This window comes from Arachis hypogaea, chromosome 7 (assembly GCF_003086295.3).
Source record: "Arachis hypogaea cultivar Tifrunner chromosome 7, arahy.Tifrunner.gnm2.J5K5, whole genome shotgun sequence".
NCBI lineage: Eukaryota > Viridiplantae > Streptophyta > Magnoliopsida > Fabales > Fabaceae > Arachis > Arachis hypogaea.
The window spans coordinates 28,470,242-28,487,958 of NC_092042.1; the positions used below are offsets into that span (position 1 = coordinate 28,470,242).

At 34.7% G+C, this 17,717-nt stretch overlaps 2 protein-coding genes across 11 annotated transcripts; both read left to right on the plus strand.

Moving 5' to 3' along the window:
* Positions 1-1,046: 1,046 nt before the first annotated feature.
* LOC112701327 (DNA polymerase epsilon catalytic subunit B) lies at positions 1,047-4,794 on the plus strand. Of its 10 annotated transcripts, none has more exons than XM_072199330.1 (9): positions 1,090-1,338; positions 1,658-1,805; positions 2,054-2,404; positions 2,724-2,761; positions 3,028-3,161; positions 3,259-3,337; positions 3,752-3,792; positions 3,967-4,482; positions 4,587-4,794. In XM_072199330.1, coding segments are annotated over exons 3-8 (465 nt in total). In that variant the 5' UTR covers positions 1,090-1,338; positions 1,658-1,805; positions 2,054-2,402; the 3' UTR covers positions 4,138-4,482; positions 4,587-4,794. The 10 variants fall into 10 exon arrangements, with proteins under 10 accessions (XP_072055429.1, XP_072055433.1, XP_072055431.1 ...); XM_072199334.1 differs by having other exon boundaries at positions 1,101-1,338; positions 2,054-2,408; positions 2,708-2,761; positions 3,964-4,482; XM_072199325.1 differs by having other exon boundaries at positions 1,101-1,338; positions 2,054-2,408; positions 2,708-2,761.
* Positions 4,795-13,138: 8,344 nt separating this feature from the next.
* On the plus strand, positions 13,139-15,029 carry LOC112702875 (cytochrome P450 86A1). The gene has a single exon (XM_025754092.3). It carries the CDS (start codon positions 13,181-13,183, stop codon positions 14,729-14,731), a length of 1,551 nt encoding a protein of 516 aa, XP_025609877.1. The 5' UTR covers positions 13,139-13,180; the 3' UTR covers positions 14,732-15,029.
* Positions 15,030-17,717: the final 2,688 nt, after the last annotated feature.

Here is a 17,717-nt window from a genome sequence, read left to right on the forward strand (position 1 = left end):
ATTACTGCATTACAAGTAATTAATTCACGCTCTTTTATTTTTCTAATAATTCAAACTGATAATTTTAATTGAAATCTTGACTAAGAGTAATAAAATAAACATAGCTTGCTTCAAACCAATAATCTCCGTGGGATCGACCCTTACTCACGTAAGGTATTACTTGGACGACCCAGTGCACTTGCTGGTTAGTTGTGCGGATTGCAAAAGTGTGATTGCAATTTCGTGCACCAACTTGCCGGTTAGTCTGTGGTTGTAAAACACCGCATCAGAGGTCTCGTCTACTTGACTGTCACCCGACCAGACATTGCCTATCCAATTCATGTCCTCAGCCAGTTCTTGTCAGCTCCTCGTACTACTCACTATGCGGCAGTTCTTCGCATTTTTCGGTTCGTCAAAGGCACTCTATTTCATGGCCTTTATTTTTCTGCCCGTTCCTCTTTGACCCTTCAAGCATACTCCGATGCTGATTGGGCTGGTGAGCCCACTGATCGTCGTTCTACTACTGGTTACTATTTGTTCCTTGGTGACGCTCTCATTTCTTGGCGTGCTAAGAAGAAAACGTTCACTACTCGCTCAAGCACAAAAGTTGAGTACCGTGCCCTCGCTGACACCACTGCTGAGGTTATCTCGGTTCGTTGGCTTTTCGAAGATTTGGGTGCTCCTCAATCATCCCCTACTGATGTTTTTTGTGATAACCACAGTACTATTCAGATTGCCCATAATGATGTGTTTCATGAACGCACCAAACATATTGAGATTGATTGTCACTTTGTTCGGCAACATATCCTTATTGATGTTGTTCGTCTCATTACTGTTGGAACACTGGATCAGACTGTTGATATCTTCACCACTACAAGAAATATTAGTTTTAACGACTAACTTTTAGCGACAATAGCTTAATGGTTATTGTTTGTTTTATTTAAATTGTGTTTTTATGGCAATTATATATTTACCACTAATAATATATATTATACTGGCAATTATTATTATTGCCACTAAAAAATACATAAAAAATACTTTTAGTTAGAAATTTTTACTTGCCATAGTTTTATGGCTACTAGTTTTCTTACTAAAACCTTTTTTTTTCATAACAATGGGCTAATTAACAAACAGGTGGAGAAATTGCCTGAAACAGATATAGAAGAGAGAGCCCACCGCCGAAACTCTAAACTCGTTGCCGTCGGCATCGCCGCTTCAGTTCCAAAGGTTTCTGGAATCGAGCAAAGGCTCCTCTTCCGCCTATGAGTTCGAGAGAAAGCGCCTTTTTCGTCAACACATCTCCTCCGCCACTTGCACCGCCTCCGTTCTTGCGCATAGACGCACAAGATCGTCGCCATGGTAGGTATTTTCTGTTTATTTTTTCAATTTTGGTTTGAATTAAGAAGCATGTGATTCCCTCTCTATTATTACTTTTGCTCTGTTTGCTTGCTTGATCCTAATCAATCTGGTTTATATTTGGATTTTGGTTTAAATGTTTGATCTATCTTCTCCGTTCTTGCTTGCTTGTGCCGTTCTTTCTTGCTTTCTCCGTTTATATTTGGATTTTGGTTTAAATGTTTGTTTATCCTATATTTCTCTGTTCTTCATGCTTCTAATTTTGGTGTTCAAGTGTTTGCATTCTCTTTATTTATTTATTTATTTATTTTGTGATAATTAGATTACAAGTCCGAAAACTCTGACATTGGCATTTTTTTGGGATTCAATGAAGTCACAATTCCAAATATTTTCTTATGATGTCCTTGCAAAAGCAACTAACCATTTCGAGAATTATGTTGGGAAAGGAGGCTTTGGGAGTGTTTACTATGGTAAGAGATGTTGGATATTTAATTTTTAATTTTTTTTGTGTTCAAAGCAATTTTTACTTCAATTAGTGGTTTAGTTTTAAGTGTGTGGCTTAATTTTGTTTGGTAGGTGTTGAATGGTTGCAATAACACTTTCTCTTTAACTTTATAATTTGAGTTTAGTTTTAAGTTTCAAGAGACATTACTTTATAGTGTAACTTATTTAGAGTTATATTGTGTATTTTTACAATTAAAATTACAATTCTGTTTAGGAAAGCTCCCACAAGGATATGAGGTAGCAATCAAACATTTCCATGAAAAGAAGGAGAAGACAAAAAGGCAATTCATGAGAGAAGTTGAGATCCTAAGTCTCATGCGCCATCAGAATCTGGTCTAGCTGTATGGCTGCAGTTCTGATGACAGTGATGAACTCCTGTTAGTTTACGAGTATGTCTCCAACGGTTCTCGATCAACCTATCTCCATTGAAATTCTGGAAACAAACTACCATGGGCTACCAGATTAAATATTTCCATTGAGACTGCTTCTGTTGTATATTCATTTTGGATTTTTAAGTTTTAAAATGGCAAAAGTTGTGGAGAGCCTATTTTTGGGCAAGAGATATGTAGGTATTTGTCTCTGCTCTCTACTTGGATTTATATTTTAGGAATCCCCTTGTGCTTTGCATTAGTCAGTCTTCCATAGAAGTTCTATAAAAATTGGAGTAGTTTGTATAGAAATCGGACTGCTTTGTTGCATGCTTTTTTGTTTTAATGTTTCTGCTTTTCTTTACTATCTTTTTTGCCTGATTTGTTTGTATCTCTCTGCTTTGGAAGATTTCTTATCCTACTTTTAGTCGTCACTCCTTCTCTTATTTCTAATAACCTTTTTTTGTATAATGTTTAGGCACCCTTTTGATTTATTAAAGATTTTGTGTGCTGCAGGTATAATGTTGCTGTGAAATGTGCTACTATAACTCCTGGTTAGTTGCTGTGAAATGTTGCTATTGATTTATAATTGCTTTCATTTGTAAATCTCAATACTTTGATTAAAAAATTAATAAATTTTTACTTTCTTATTTTATAAACTTTTTACTTAAAATAACTTTTTACTTTGATTTAACTTTTGTTAATTTTAATTGTCATAGCCGATGATGGCTTCTTGAATTCTCTTTTTATTCATTTATTTATTTTGTTTATTTTGAATTGTTACTGCAGACAATGACTTCCTATTTTGTTTTTGATGCAGTGGCAACTTATTACTTATATACAACTTATGTTCATCCCTTTATTTGCTCCCTTGCTACTATTATACTCATGTCACCAGATAAAGTCTTGCACAAAGGCAATGGGACTCTCTGTGAAATGTTACTCATGGTTCAGGTGGGCTCTTATGCACATATTCAGTGAAATTGATTTTTCTTTTTTTTTTCATTTCCAGGTTACTTGTTTTCCTTTTAATTATTTGCATTTGTTTCAGGCATACAAAGCAAATGTTATATGTCCTAACAAACACCAATCCGACAAAGAGAAATTTTATAGCAATCATCTTCTTGAGAGTGAGAATTTTCTGCATTATACATGCCATTCAATAAGAATTTTCATATCTAGATGTTGTTTATTCTCTTCGTGGTTATTTTCTCACTTCCTGCAAAATAGGGAAAGTAGATTGATTTTCAATAACATCTTATGACCAATTTGTATTGAACATGATAGAGTGTAGAAGATAGACAATATTTTCTGGTATTACTTTATGATCACTTGCATAAGTTGAGAGTTGAGACCATCAATAATGGACGACTAACTTAGACTCCTCTATCTTCTTTTGTGTAGTAAAATTAGTTTGTGATGATGAAACCACTTATTGTACAATATATAACTGAATGTTCTTTACTTATTTTTTCCCCTGACTTTATTTATTTTTATTCATGTATCTCATTTGTTTTTATGCATGCATATATTTTGTGCTTCAGTTCTTGCGCTTTACAGGTTTTGGTGGGGAGGATTTTGGAAGGTAATGTTCTATCTCTTCTGTTTATATAATCATTGCACTTGGTCACTTTCAATATTTACATGTTTCATTATGTTTTTAACACACGACCCTCTCTTGCAATAACATAACTAATTTGACATACCATTGGAGCCTCTGATCTAGCTCTAACAGAGACTATGGCTTTTCTCATAGTAGCTTCAGCTTAATCAACATTTCTTGGAGCCGAGGGACTATTCTCTCTACTATTCTTTTCTTGATCATAACTGTTTCCATTCTTCTTCTCTGGAGACTCGGACTTCTCCGACAAAGAAAGCGAAGCCTCCTCTCCGATCTCAGCACCGTTTGTGGCCAATCGAAAATCCATAAACTGTCTTGGCACTGCGTCTTGCTTTTTCTCCTCCTCCTCCTCCTCTGGCTTGTGTTGTTGCATCAAAGCCACCACCTTGCATCTGCAGGGCCTTGTATTCCGCGGTTACACAATCTAGCCTCTCTCTCTATTGATTCTCCACCTTCATTCGCTCCAACTCTACCAGAATACAACTGTCTGATCAGGGATGGGTCTTTTTTCGTGTGAATTTGGTGAGATGTTGTTGTCAACAACGAATTGATCGCTGCTCGTGTTGGTAGTAAGAAGATTCAGACCAGTCTGAAATAATGAATGAAAATTGAGAAGCTTCGGATACGTAATTTAGAAGTAAAGACATGGTATTGGTATGCATCGTCAATTTTAATATCTTTGTTCTGTGATACAAAATCTGATTAAATTGTAAATGATAATGTTGTATTCTTAATTTTCTGTATTAATGATACTACAGGTTGGGAATGCTTGCAACAACCTTTCATGTCATGGCAATGTGTCTTAGGATCTGTCACTAGGATTGGTTTATAGCCTAATTTGTTGTAACATAGTTATAAGGTTGTAGCATTTTTTATTGTTTAGATTTGTAACATGAGTTATTACTTTACAAGAGAAACTTGTGTATCGATATTTTGAGTTTAATGAAATATCTCATTTTATAGTAATTAATTTCAGCATATTTATATTATGCATAATAACAACAATAATAATAATAATTGTTGGCACAAATAATTGAGATTCTAGAAAAAAAGGGGGTAGTTTATTACTTCTAAGAAAATAAGTATAATATAACTAAAAAAAGTCTTTAAGATTTTAGCAGCAATAGTAATGGCAACTAAAAATAAATAATATTACAATTTTAGAATTATTTTTAGTGGCCATATAAATTGCCAGTAAAATAGATTTTTGCGGCAATAGTAATGGCCCCTAAAAGTTAATAACATTGCAATTTTAGAATTACATTCGGTGGCCATATAAATTGCCAAGAAAATAGCCACTAAAAGTTACCTACTTTTTGCGGCCATTAAAAAGGTCTTTACCGGCAAATGTTATAATTGCTGCTAAAACCTTTTAGCGACAAAGCATAAGACGGCTAATGTCTAATTGCCGGTAAATGTATTAGTGGCTATTTTTATTGCCGCTAAAAACAAAATAAATGGCCGCTAAAAGTAATTTTTTGTAGTGCACGAAAACTCATCACCCGACTCGTTTTTGGATTTTGTTATCCAAACTCAAGTTGGTATCCTTAGCTCCTACTTGAGTTTGAGGGGGGATGTTAGAGAATCATTAGAATCAATTTAGATCAATTAGTATCGTCTATATTCATATAGCATATCTGTACATTAATTGTAGGATTCTATATCTTTATTACTTTGATTCATTTAGCACCTATAAATACCCCTTGTATATTGTACCTTTGAACACACTCAATAATACACAAAAATACTTTTCTCAGATTTCTCTCTCAGTCTCTTATTTCTAACAATAAGAATTAATAGCCAGACAAAAAGGCCAACATATACTATTTTTTAAAAGGAGTCATGATTTAAGGATAACAATTTTCACATAAGTTCTATGAATTATGGGAAAAGGACTTGGAAATTGAAGTGCATGCCTATTGTGTGACTAAGAGAAAAAGCCAACAATAGTACATAACATAAAATAAATTAAAAAATCAATACAAAAAACAACAATCACTAACATTTTTTATATTTTTTGTCATAGTCATTTCATCAGACAGTTGTTTGTATTAGATAGTTATTTGTGTTATCTGTGCATTATTGTATTATGAAAATCAAAATCAAATAATGTATAATTTGGATTCTCTACATTCAATTTAAACTTTATTATGAAAAATAGAAAGAGCATACTTTGCAAGCTTAGAACTTCATAATTATAATCATTATTGTGTTCATTGATGTAATATGAAAATCATTACAAAAATCATAAAATTGAAAGAGTGAAAGAATGAAATTTTGAGTTGTTCTGCAACTGAGAAAGAATGAGCAACGAAAAAAAGAATTTGTATGCAAGAGTAAAGAAAATTGGCAATCGATATGAGAGTGCTCCATTAATTGAGACCATCATTTTCCTCTTGGAAGAGTGCGAAACAGTAGCAGCACTGACGATTAAAAATTGGACAAATCAAATAGAGGAGTTACGATCTTAAAAAAGTGAAGTTTGATCATCTTTGTCAAAGAAACTATGAGTGTAGAACGACGCTAACCGTCAGCAAGGAGACTACAAGCTGAGAGATTCGCCTAGTGTCTTGGAGAGAAGCGTGAGAAAAATCCGTTTGTATTACCGTATCTTTTTAACAACATACAGAAAATTTTCTGTATTATGATAGTATAAAAATACTTGCCGACTAAATAATGACTAGATTTCTATATATTTGTTGGTCTCTGGAATTTTTGGCATTTTTAATACTATAATATATTTTAAATAGTAATATTCAATCAAAATATGATTTTTATTTTCATATTAAAAATAATTTCTGCGAAAAGTTTTGGTTTTTTTTTCAATGTAATTGATTGAGGCTCAATTTTATCGTTGTGGAGGGCATGTGTGTGCTATGCTTGGATATGGAGTTAGGGGGGAATACACATATGTGTGGGACAGATTTTTGTCAGTTTGAGATGAAGAAACTCGGACCGTGCGAGTTCTTTGGATTTGAAAATTTTATAAACAAATCGCACGGTCCGATTTGTTTAGCAATCGTATAGAACTTCAAGTATAAGGAATCGGACCCAACGAGTTGACATCTTAGGAATGGGTATGAAAATCGCACGGTCCGAGTTCTTAGCTGAGATTATGAATTGGTGATCAATGAACTCGGACCCTCCGTTTTGTGGTAAGGAAACAAAGAAATCGGATGGTCCGAGTTCTGTCTTAGAAATTTATTTTTTTGTTCAAGTTAACCTAGTCGTAGGGTTCGAGTTCCTCAAAGGTTGTGATATAAAAGGGTGAAGTGAACTGGTAGGTGGGACAGTAGCTGGGTCTCCCTTCTTCTTCGACGGCTGCATCTTTCTTCTTCTTCAAAACTCTCTCTTTTTTTCAGTTTTGATTTTGATAATGTAGTATCTAAGCTTATATTTCTTTTATGGTGAGTGAAAAAAATGAGTGACAGAGTATTGCTAAAATTATTTTATTTTGGTCAGATTTTGTTAGAAACGGCTGAAGGAGTAAAATTTATTTGTGAAAGCCCAGTAGATATTGTTATTCCTTTTATTATCTCATTTGAGGAGCTAAAAGGAGTAATCTGTGAAAAAATTGGTTCTGAGAGGGCAAGAAATATATCATGTATTCTATACAGATATCCCATACAGGTGTTTGGTGGATTCGTACAGTATCAATCCAAATATGTGACGGACGATGCAAGCATGCAGGAGATGTTTTCAATGTATATTGAAAACCGGTCTCAGATCTCGTTCATCGAGTTGTATGTTGAGTTTGAACAATCTGAGGCTGACCGGAATATTCTACAGGAAGATTATAATAGTGACAGTGAAGAAGAGTTCGAAAGCAACTATGAATTTTCTGTTCCAGATGGTGATGAAGATCAAGGTGAGAGAACCATGTGCCCAGATGTGACAGAAGTGGCAAATGCACTTGCAAACGAAGTGCCGTTTGAGGAGCCATCATTCATGCGAGTTTTAGACTTGGGAGCCATGCATGTTCCTGAATTTCCGGAATATATGACTGCAGGTACGTAATCGTGGTATAAGTGTTTTTGTAGTTAGACATTGATTGAGTTATGAAGATTTTACCCCTTTTTTTAGCATTATTTAATCATGCGTTCTGTGTCGTAGTTGTCAGGATCTAACCGGTCCTCGACCCGTTAAGGAATTTATTTTTTTCTTTTATATGCTTCATGTGTTTGTTAGGAAATAATATTTATGTTGTATAAGATATGGTTGTAGCAAATTGCATAAGTTTGTAACTATTATCGGCACAGCTTCGATCTATTGTACGGTTCAAATGGCATGAACCGGACAGGACCGGCACGGTTCGTTTGGTTTTCCGGTCGAACCGGCCAGTTCGGTCTGATTTTTTACATTTGCTGCTGATGTGCTTATGTTGTTTAGTGTGATATCATAAAATGTTGAACATTTTTTTATTTAAAGCATACTGGTTTTTTACATTTGCTGCGTATTAATGAAATTTATCTTATGGCATTTGTCCCAGCAGAAATTCCTATGGTCGTAGATGGTGAATTCGTCGTTGGGATGGAGTTCAGTTCTAGGGAAGCTGTTATTAAGGCGGTTAAGGAGTATACCATACGACAAAGCGCAGACTACCGGGTATATGAGTCTGAGCCGTTGACATTTTATGCCAAGTGTACACAGTATGGGTCAGGGTGTGATTGGCTTATCAGGGTTAGCTTGATCAGCAGGAAGTACTGTTGGGTTATAAGGAGGTATAATGGTAGCCACATCTGTACCACAGCCACCATTTCACAGGATCATTCGAAACTGGACTCTATCACAATTGCAGAAGCAATAAAGCCACTGGTTGAAGTTGACCCCTCCTTAAAGGTAAAATCGGTAATAGCAGAAGTGAAATCAAAATTCAACTACACCGTCAGTTACCGGAAAGCATGGTTGGCTAAGCAGAGGGCAATAGAAAAAATATTTGGAGGTTGGGAAGCATCGTATGAAGCCTTGCCTATATGGTTTGAGGCCATGTGTCACAAGGAGCCATCAGCTGTTGTCCATTTTGAGACTATGCCTGCATATCAAGGCGATGACTTAGTGGGTGATATTCGGGTACTGCATCGTGTATTCTGGAGTTATTACCCTTGTATTAGGGCATTCAGACATTGTAAGCCAATTGTCCAGGTGGATGGTACTCACTTGTACGGAAAGTATAAGGGTTGTCTGCTTGTGGCAGTTTCCCAGGATGGAAACAACAATATCATTCCGATTGCATTTGCTATTGTTGAGGGAGAGACTTCTGATGCATGGCATTTTTTCCTAAGTAACCTCTGTCAACATGTTGTTACTCGGGATGGAGTGGGTCTAATATCTGACAGGCACGAGTCCATCAATGCAGCTGTCGAAGGAAGTAACGGAGCTTGGTCACCTCCTAGAGCTTTTCATATGTTTTGCATCAGGCATATAGAGTCGAATTTTCTGAGAAAATTCAAGGCACCTTACCTACAAAAATTGGTCATTAACATCGGTAAACATTTACTAAATTTAAGCAAATTATTAGTAGATGTGCCTTAAATAAATTTATTGATTTTAATTACTTTGCTTTCTACATGCTTTGATCTGCTAGGATATTCGAGGACGGTGCGGGAGTACGAAGTGCATTACCAGCGTTTAAGGGACCGCGGCGAGGCATACACAAACTGGTTAGATCGAATTCCTCGCGAACAGTACGCACTGGCCTTTGATGGCGGGTACCGATGGGGTCACATGACGACGAATCTAGTGGAGTGTATCAACTCAGTATTGAAGGGTGCCTGCAATCTTCCCATTACTACTCTTGTGAAGGCAACATTCTACAGACTAAATGAGTTGTTCACCCGTAAAAGAGCGGAGGTGGAAGCCCGGATCAATGCTGGCCATGTGTTTTCTGAGATAGTGACATCGAAGTTGCATGCAAACCAACTTGCATCAGGAAACATACAGGTTAGTTGCTTTGACCGCCAAAATGAGGTCTTTGAGGTTCGTGAGATGCCAAGTGGGCTAGAGTTTGCAGTTGATCTACGTAGCCTTCGATGTGACTGTGGTGAGTTCCAAGTGGACCGGATCCCCTGTCGACATGTATTCGCATGTTGTGCCAACCAGCGACTTGATTGGCGACTTTATGTTCATGATGTGTATAAGATATGGATCAAGTGCGGCGGGTGTACACCTCACATATCCCCAAACAGTATCGTCCCAATCAGCAACATAATGTGACACCTCACATACCTAGTAATTAATGACAATCTAATATTATAACATATCTGTAGCATTATATAATACGATGGTTAATACATTAATAGAAAAATATCTAATGTAGTATATTAGGCTATTATGAGACAATATTACATAGTCCACATGGCTAATACATAAATAACTTCAGCAACATAATATGACACCTCACATACCTCTGTATACTGATTTCATCATTCAATTCTAAATTCTCTTTTAGATTCCGGAGCCATGTCAGTTTTATGCAGCTTGATCTACAGTCCTCTCTACGAGGTGCAACCCCAAATTGAAGCAGACACTCCGCCTCCATGGCTTCAAAACTACTCATTGTCATCCCTGTGACTAGAAGACCATCTGTGGGAAGACCAAGTATTAGAGCCACATCTTCAAGAGTCACGGAACATTCACCAATGGGGAGGTGAAACGTATGTGTGTCTGGGTGCCAACGTTCGATTAGAGCATTTACCAATGCTTTCTGACACTGAACTATCACAATCTGAGACACATGATAGAACCCAGTAATCTGTAAATGCTCTTCCACCCTATCGTTGTACCGATCCGGAGGAACTGGGTGGTTACATGTCAACATTCTTAATTTCTACAAAAAAAACATAACAAATAACTAGTCATATAATTAACAGTTACTAACTTACCATCATCAATCATTTCAGTAAATCCTTATATAACTAATTCTTTTAACTTCTAAAATTATTTAATTAATCCTTAAAATTATTGATAATTAAAAATAAAAGTCATGACCTATACATTTATTTATTCTTAACGAATATTCTCAACAATATTACAACAATTTAAATATTATCTAATACTAATTACTCATTTGTGAAACACATTTTTTTCTCAATAATAAAAAATATTAACAATCAGTATATGCCATCATCAACAATTCTACAAAATATTAACATTCATATTCTAAAAACTATAAACATTGTCATAATTAAAAAAATAGCATGACTTAATTAAAATAATCCTATTAATCATTAAACATTAACATTTTTCTCAATCACAATACCAATAACAATAACATAAACATTTAAATTCTTCTCTAACAGTTATACTTACTTTTTTAAATAAATATTTAAATATAATTAATTAACTAAAACATATAATTATACTAAAAATTAATAAAAATTTAATAAAAAAATCAACATTCTCTACTGAATAAGAGATCTATTTACTTCTTCTTTTATACCAACCGAAATCTTTTCATCATTAATAATGACAATGTTTTTTTATTAATAATAATATTTTTTATTAAAAATCTGCAAAAAAAATTTTAAAAAATTTAAGAAATATTGAAATATAAACTGCATCTATTTTTTTATATATCAACTGCATTTTTTACCAACAATCACCATCATAATAATTAAATTCTTAATATTAATAATTATAAATATAAATAAATTTCTAAAACTTAAAAATAATTAAAAAATACTTACATAATCAGGATCACTGAGATAATGAATAATATGAAGCTCACATCGATCAACATCTTTAATTTTATATTTTTGGGCATGATTGCTTCTTTTCCACCATGCAAAGATGAGCTTCAGAAATGAAGAAGAATGTTGGAGAGTGAAGTGTGTGTGCAGCTTTCGTTTTAGGATGGTGAGAGAAGAGCAAATGGGTTTCTTTATTCAAATAGGGCCACCGTTCGGGGAAAAACCAGGGAGCGACGCGTGTTAAGTGCAAGTAGAAACTCGGACCGTGCGTTTGGCTTCTTCAGAAATCGGACGATCCGTGAGCTTCTTCAACTCGGAGGGTCCGAGTTCAAAACTTGCTACAAGGTATTGCATGGAACTCGGACGGTGCGAGTTTGGTTTAGAACTCGGAGAGTCCGAGTTATTCCCCCTGACACCACCATTTTGTATAGCACTCCCCTCTCCCGTATCATCGCACTTCACCATGTCAGGTTCCATATGTAAATTAAAAACCGATTGATTGATGCGCTTTATTTTGATTATTATTACTAGCCCCTCTATATCTGCCACGCTTCAATTAATGAAAGTAATGGCAAACCCAAAAGGAGCATGCAGAAAACAAACCGATATAACTGATAAACATATGAGGATGTTAACGTACACTTTGGTTTTTACTGTGCCATGACGATGATGAATTGATGATGGTAAATATAATTAAATATGAGATTTTTCGTTTAAGATCATATTTCCTCTTTTTTATCTTCTTTTATGATAAAAAAAATATGTTAGATATATATTAAAATTAATTTTAAAATAAATTATATATACAAATATAAAATATGAATTAAATACAAAATAAACAATAGAAATAAACAGTAATTAATTTTAGAATACACATAATATTTTGTAAAAAAAATATTAAAAATGTAATGAAATGACAAAATTAACTATAATAACTTAAAAATTTAACGAGAGTCAATTTTTTTGTCAATATCAACCAACTTAATTATTTAAATTTTAAATTTTTAACTTAAATTTTAAATATTAAATTCTAAATTCTAAAAAATAATACTACATAACCAAAAAAAATTAATTTTGGCCAATATTTTATCAATACTCTAAATTTTAATACTCTAAACTCAAATAAGTACTAATCTTTTAATCATAAACTCTAAATTTTTATATTTTAATAGTATACAAATAAAAGATTAGTTGACTAATATTAATAAAAAATATGACCTCTTAATATTTTTCAAGCCTAAATTCTAATTTTAAATTTTAAATTTTTTTAAATTAAAATAAAATTTAAAAATATTTTACATAAAAATTAACTAATATTAACTAAAAATTGTGACTTAATTACATAATTAAATATTTAAATGATAATACAAAAATATATATTTACCATCCTGTTTAAATTAAATCATAAGAATATATATAAACTTATTTGCGTGCAAGAAACTCTTCATCTAGTAGCAATACTAAGAGTACCGTCACTATTGATCAATATCGGAATGATCCACCTAATATTGACCACTCTACTAGACAAGAAAGAAAGAACCAAAGATTCCTAACAACTCTTCCTAAACCTTCTCATATGTCACACTCCCAAAAATATATAAACAAAGAGTGTTCTTCATGCAAAGTCCAACTTAATTAGTGTCCTTTCATTACTGCATCATATCATGCAAATGGAAACCCTCCCACTCCTCCTCACCCTAGCAGCAGCACTATCAGCTTACTTCCTTTGGTTCAAACTCCTTTCCCAGACCTTAACCGGCCCGAAGGCCTGGCCATTCGTGGGGAGCCTCCCGGTCCTCTTCAAGAACCGGAACCGTGTCCACGACTGGATAGCCGACAACCTCCGCGCCACTGCTGGAGCCACGTACCAAACATGTATCATACCATTTCCTTTCTTGGCGCGCAAGCAAGGGTTCTACACCGTCACATGCCACCCGAAAAACCTTGAGCATATACTCCGAACCCGGTTCGACAACTACCCTAAGGGCCCTAAATGGCAAACGGCATTCCACGACCTCTTAGGGCAAGGGATTTTCAACAGCGACGGTGACACGTGGCTCATGCAGCGGAAAACAGCTGCCTTAGAGTTCACAACACGAACCCTAAGGCAAGCGATGGCACGGTGGGTGAACCGCACCATCAAGAATCGTCTATGGTGCATCCTAGACAAAGCGGCGAAGGAGAAAGTTCATGTAGATCTTCAGGACCTTCTCCTTCGCCTTACATTTGACAACATTTGCGGCCTTACTTTCGGGAAGGACCCCGAAACCCTCTCACCACATTTACCAGAAAACCCTTTTGCCGTGGCGTTTGACACCGCAACGGAAGCTACAATGCACAGATTCTTGTATCCAGGTATCGTTTGGAGGTTCCAGAAGCTTCTGTGCATCGGACAAGAAAAACGGTTAAAGGAGAGTCTCGAGATAGTTGAAACTTACATGAACGACGCCGTTTTGGACCGCAAGGAATCCCCTTCGGACGACTTGCTCTCCCGTTTCATGAAGAAGCGTGACGCTAACGGAAAACCGTTAAGCCCAACGATCTTGCAACGGATCGTTCTGAATTTCGTTTTGGCGGGAAGGGACACGTCATCCGTGGCTCTCAGCTGGTTCTTCTGGCTCGTAATGAACCACCCCAATGTGGAGGCCAGGATCGTGGCGGAGATCACGGCGATACTCAACCAGAGCCGCGGCGGAGACCGACGGTGGTGGGTGGAGGAACCACTGGACTTCGACGAGGCAGACAAGATGGTTTACCTGAAGGCAGCGCTGGCGGAGACGCTGCGGTTGTACCCGTCGGTGCCTCAGGATTTCAAACAGGCCGTCGCCGACGATGTGTTGCCAGATGGCACGGTGGTTCCGGCGGGTTCGACGGTGACGTATTCGATATACTCGGCGGGGAGGGTTGAGAGTGTTTGGGGAAAAGATTGTTTGGAGTTTAGACCGGAGCGGTGGCTTTCAGTTCGTGAAGACCGGTTCGAACCGCCAAAGGATGGGTTTAAGTTCGTGGCTTTTAACGCTGGACCGAGAACTTGTTTGGGGAAGGACCTGGCTTACCTTCAGATGAAATCGGTGGCTGCGGCTGTGCTTTTGAGGTACCGGCTGTTGCCGGTTCCCGGTCACCATGTGGAGCAGAAGATGTCACTCACTTTGTTCATGAAGAATGGGCTCAGGGTGTTCCTGGAACCAAGGAAGATTGAGGCTGAGAATCTGTGATGATAGGGGTTGGTGCCACGTAAGCACATAGATGGTGAGGGATGTTTTCGTCATTCAGCAGGATGAATTTATATTTTAATTATGGGTGAAAAACTGTATATGTTGGTTTACTACATTTTACTTACTATTTGCATTTTGTTTGGGGGTTGAGTTTGTTGGATTGGGTGGAGTGGAGAATTTGATTATAGTATATAGTTGCTCAGCTAAAGTGGGGGGAGCTGGTGTTTGTTTATATTTCTATATATGTTGTGTTAATTATTGTCCTATATCAAAATATCAGAGATTTCACCGAAAGAAACATCAGAGATTTAATCTTGTTTTCTTTATATTTGATTATTTACCATGATAAATTGAGAGTCTGTGCCTCTGTCGTATAACTATTGTAAAGCAGGAGTAGCCTTTGTTTCTTTATTTTTAAGTGCTTGGAATTTAAGTAGGAAGTCAAATTATTTTACTAGCTAGCTGATTAAATAATTTAAATTTAAGGGTAAATTACTAAAAATACATCTGAATAATTTTATTGTTGATAAAAATGCATTCAAATTTTATTATCAATAAAAAATATATATTTTTAAATAATTTAAAAACATAACAAAAATATTTAAAAAAAATATTTTTTTTTGTAGTGACATTTGACAAGTCGTTTATACATCTAATCTAAAATTGTATAGAAATGTTTAGATAATTGTTTAAAAAATACACATAAATAATAGAATAAACTTTGATCAATATATTTTTATTTTATTTTTTAAAAATATTATTGATTGGTGACAAAAAATTACAAAAAAAATATATACTTAGTGAAAAAATTATCAAATTTTAAAGATAAAAATATCTCATTTTTTTAATTATATTTGCAAAAAGCCACATCAAATTTCAATCTGTAAAGTATTTTTTTTGTTGAGAATATATATTTAATGATGGATATTTTTGTCACCTTTTAAAATTATTTGAAGGCATTTTTATCGATCACAAAATTTGACTACATTTATTTTTGTAGCAACAAAATTATTCAAATGTATTTTTTATGGTTTATCCTAAATAAAAATAATGATTTTACTAGGAAACTAAATAAATGATAAATTTCATTAGTCACGTTAAATAATAATAATAATAACATATATAGATATACATAGTATAATGACTACAAATTTTTGTTTTTCAAGACTTTTCGAGTTATTTATATGAACGATAATTTTAATGTGAATTTCATTTAGCTAGAACAAGTAAATTGTCCAATTTTATTTACTTTTAGGGAAAAACAATGTTACAAACTAGTATAATTTATTATTTTAATTAATAATTAGTTAATAATATTTAAAAGTATTAATTAAAAATATAATATTAAATTTTTAGACTAAAAATATTATATTATTGTCTAAAAAAACAGGTGAATATAAATTAAAACGAATGATGTTTAAACTTTTTTCGGAAAACTGGCCATTAAGATCTTAAGTTTACCAGTATTATATTAGACATGTAATTTCATTTTGGATCAAGTAATATAGTATACAACTTAGGTAAACTATAATTGACTGCCTACTCTATTAGGGTACCTTTCGCAACTCTTTGAAACGTCGTACACAATGAAACAAAATGATCAAGTTTGGTGAAAAACAAAAAAACAAAAAACTAAAGGAAGGAAAGTAAAATATGGAGGGGGTACGGTTCCTTCGGTCATGGTATTTAATACAAAACCAAACAAAGGAAATAAAACTGGCAGGCAGGAAATTGGTGACACAAGCATATACTATGATTTATTAATCTTGAATACTATTATTGAAGGATTTAGATAGTAACGTTTTAACCTTTTTTTTTTTAAGAAAACTGGAATTAGAGTCTTGATAAGGAAAACAAAATTATTATAATAAAATATTAAAACAAACCATAAAAGATTATAATACTGATCAATTTGACCATAAAAAAATTAAAACTAATTTATAATCATAAATAAATTCTGTCAAACAAAATTACTTAAATTTTAAAAAAATTATTCAAAATTCTCATATTATCTCTCCTAACTTAACTAGTCTTAAATTCTAACCCAATGTCATCGCCTAATCTCTCACTTTTCACTGCTATCACTCCAACCTCATATTCCAAGAATATCTCGACCACTAGGGTGTGCATGGCCTGGCCCAGCCCGAAGATCCGGTCCGACCCCGAATATTTTAGGAGCTAATTTGGTGTAATTTCACCAAGTCTAGGGTCGGATAAGGATCTCAAAAATAGACTCGGTCATTATTTCGGGTCGGGTCCAGGTTATAGCTCGAGTCACCCGAACCCGATCCGGTGGCCCGGTCATCATACACAATTAATATTTTGTATTATTAGTGATGGATGATGGCTATTCTTATGTGGAATTTAAGTATTGTAAAGTTTAATATTTTGTGTTATTAGTCATTATAAGACTATAAGTTAATGTTTTATGTTTAAAATGCATAAGACCTTAAACTAATGCATAATATTGTGTTATTTATATTGATTTAAATATTTGGTGCTATTAGACAATATTAGTATTGATTGTGGTTATGCTTTAATTTAATTTTTATGAAGAGTTGGTTCTTGTTATATTTTTCTAAGTGAATTTTACCATGTCAAATAATGGTTGGAGTCTTGAAAATTTAGATATTTTCACATGCTAGCTTACAAGAAGATATCAAGGTAACATAATGTTAACGACCCGATTTTCATTTGGTATAATCATGGCCCGAAAGTGTTTAGGTTTCATCGGGTCTAGGACCGGGTTCGGGTTTAACAAATAGACCCGCTATATATTTCGAACCGGGTCTGGGTCACATTAAACCCGATTTCACCCGACCCATGAACACCCCTATCGGCCACTCTCCTCGTTGCCAACCTAGCTAAATGATTCATGTTCCCTACCACAATCCTTCCCATGGCGGTCGATAGCAGTAGCACCGTTAGCGCTGATTTTTACAGCTCCGCCAAGCGCCGTTGTCTTATCTCCATCGCACCCTTTCGT

Coding starts and splice junctions, on each gene's coding strand:
- LOC112702875 (XM_025754092.3), top strand. CDS start 13,181: ATGCAAATGGAAACCCTCCCACTCCTCCTCACCCTAGCAGCAGCACTA.
- LOC112701327 (XM_072199328.1), top strand. CDS start 2,363: ATGGCAAAAGTTGTGGAGAGCCTATTTTTGGGCAAGAGATATGTAG. Junction 3,338..3,751: donor TAGCAATCATCTTCTTGAGA/GTGAGAATTTTC, acceptor TTTGTGCTTCAG/TTCTTGCGCTTTACAGGTTT. Junction 3,793..3,966: donor GGTGGGGAGGATTTTGGAAG/GTAATGTTCTAT, acceptor TTCTCATAGTAG/CTTCAGCTTAATCAACATTT.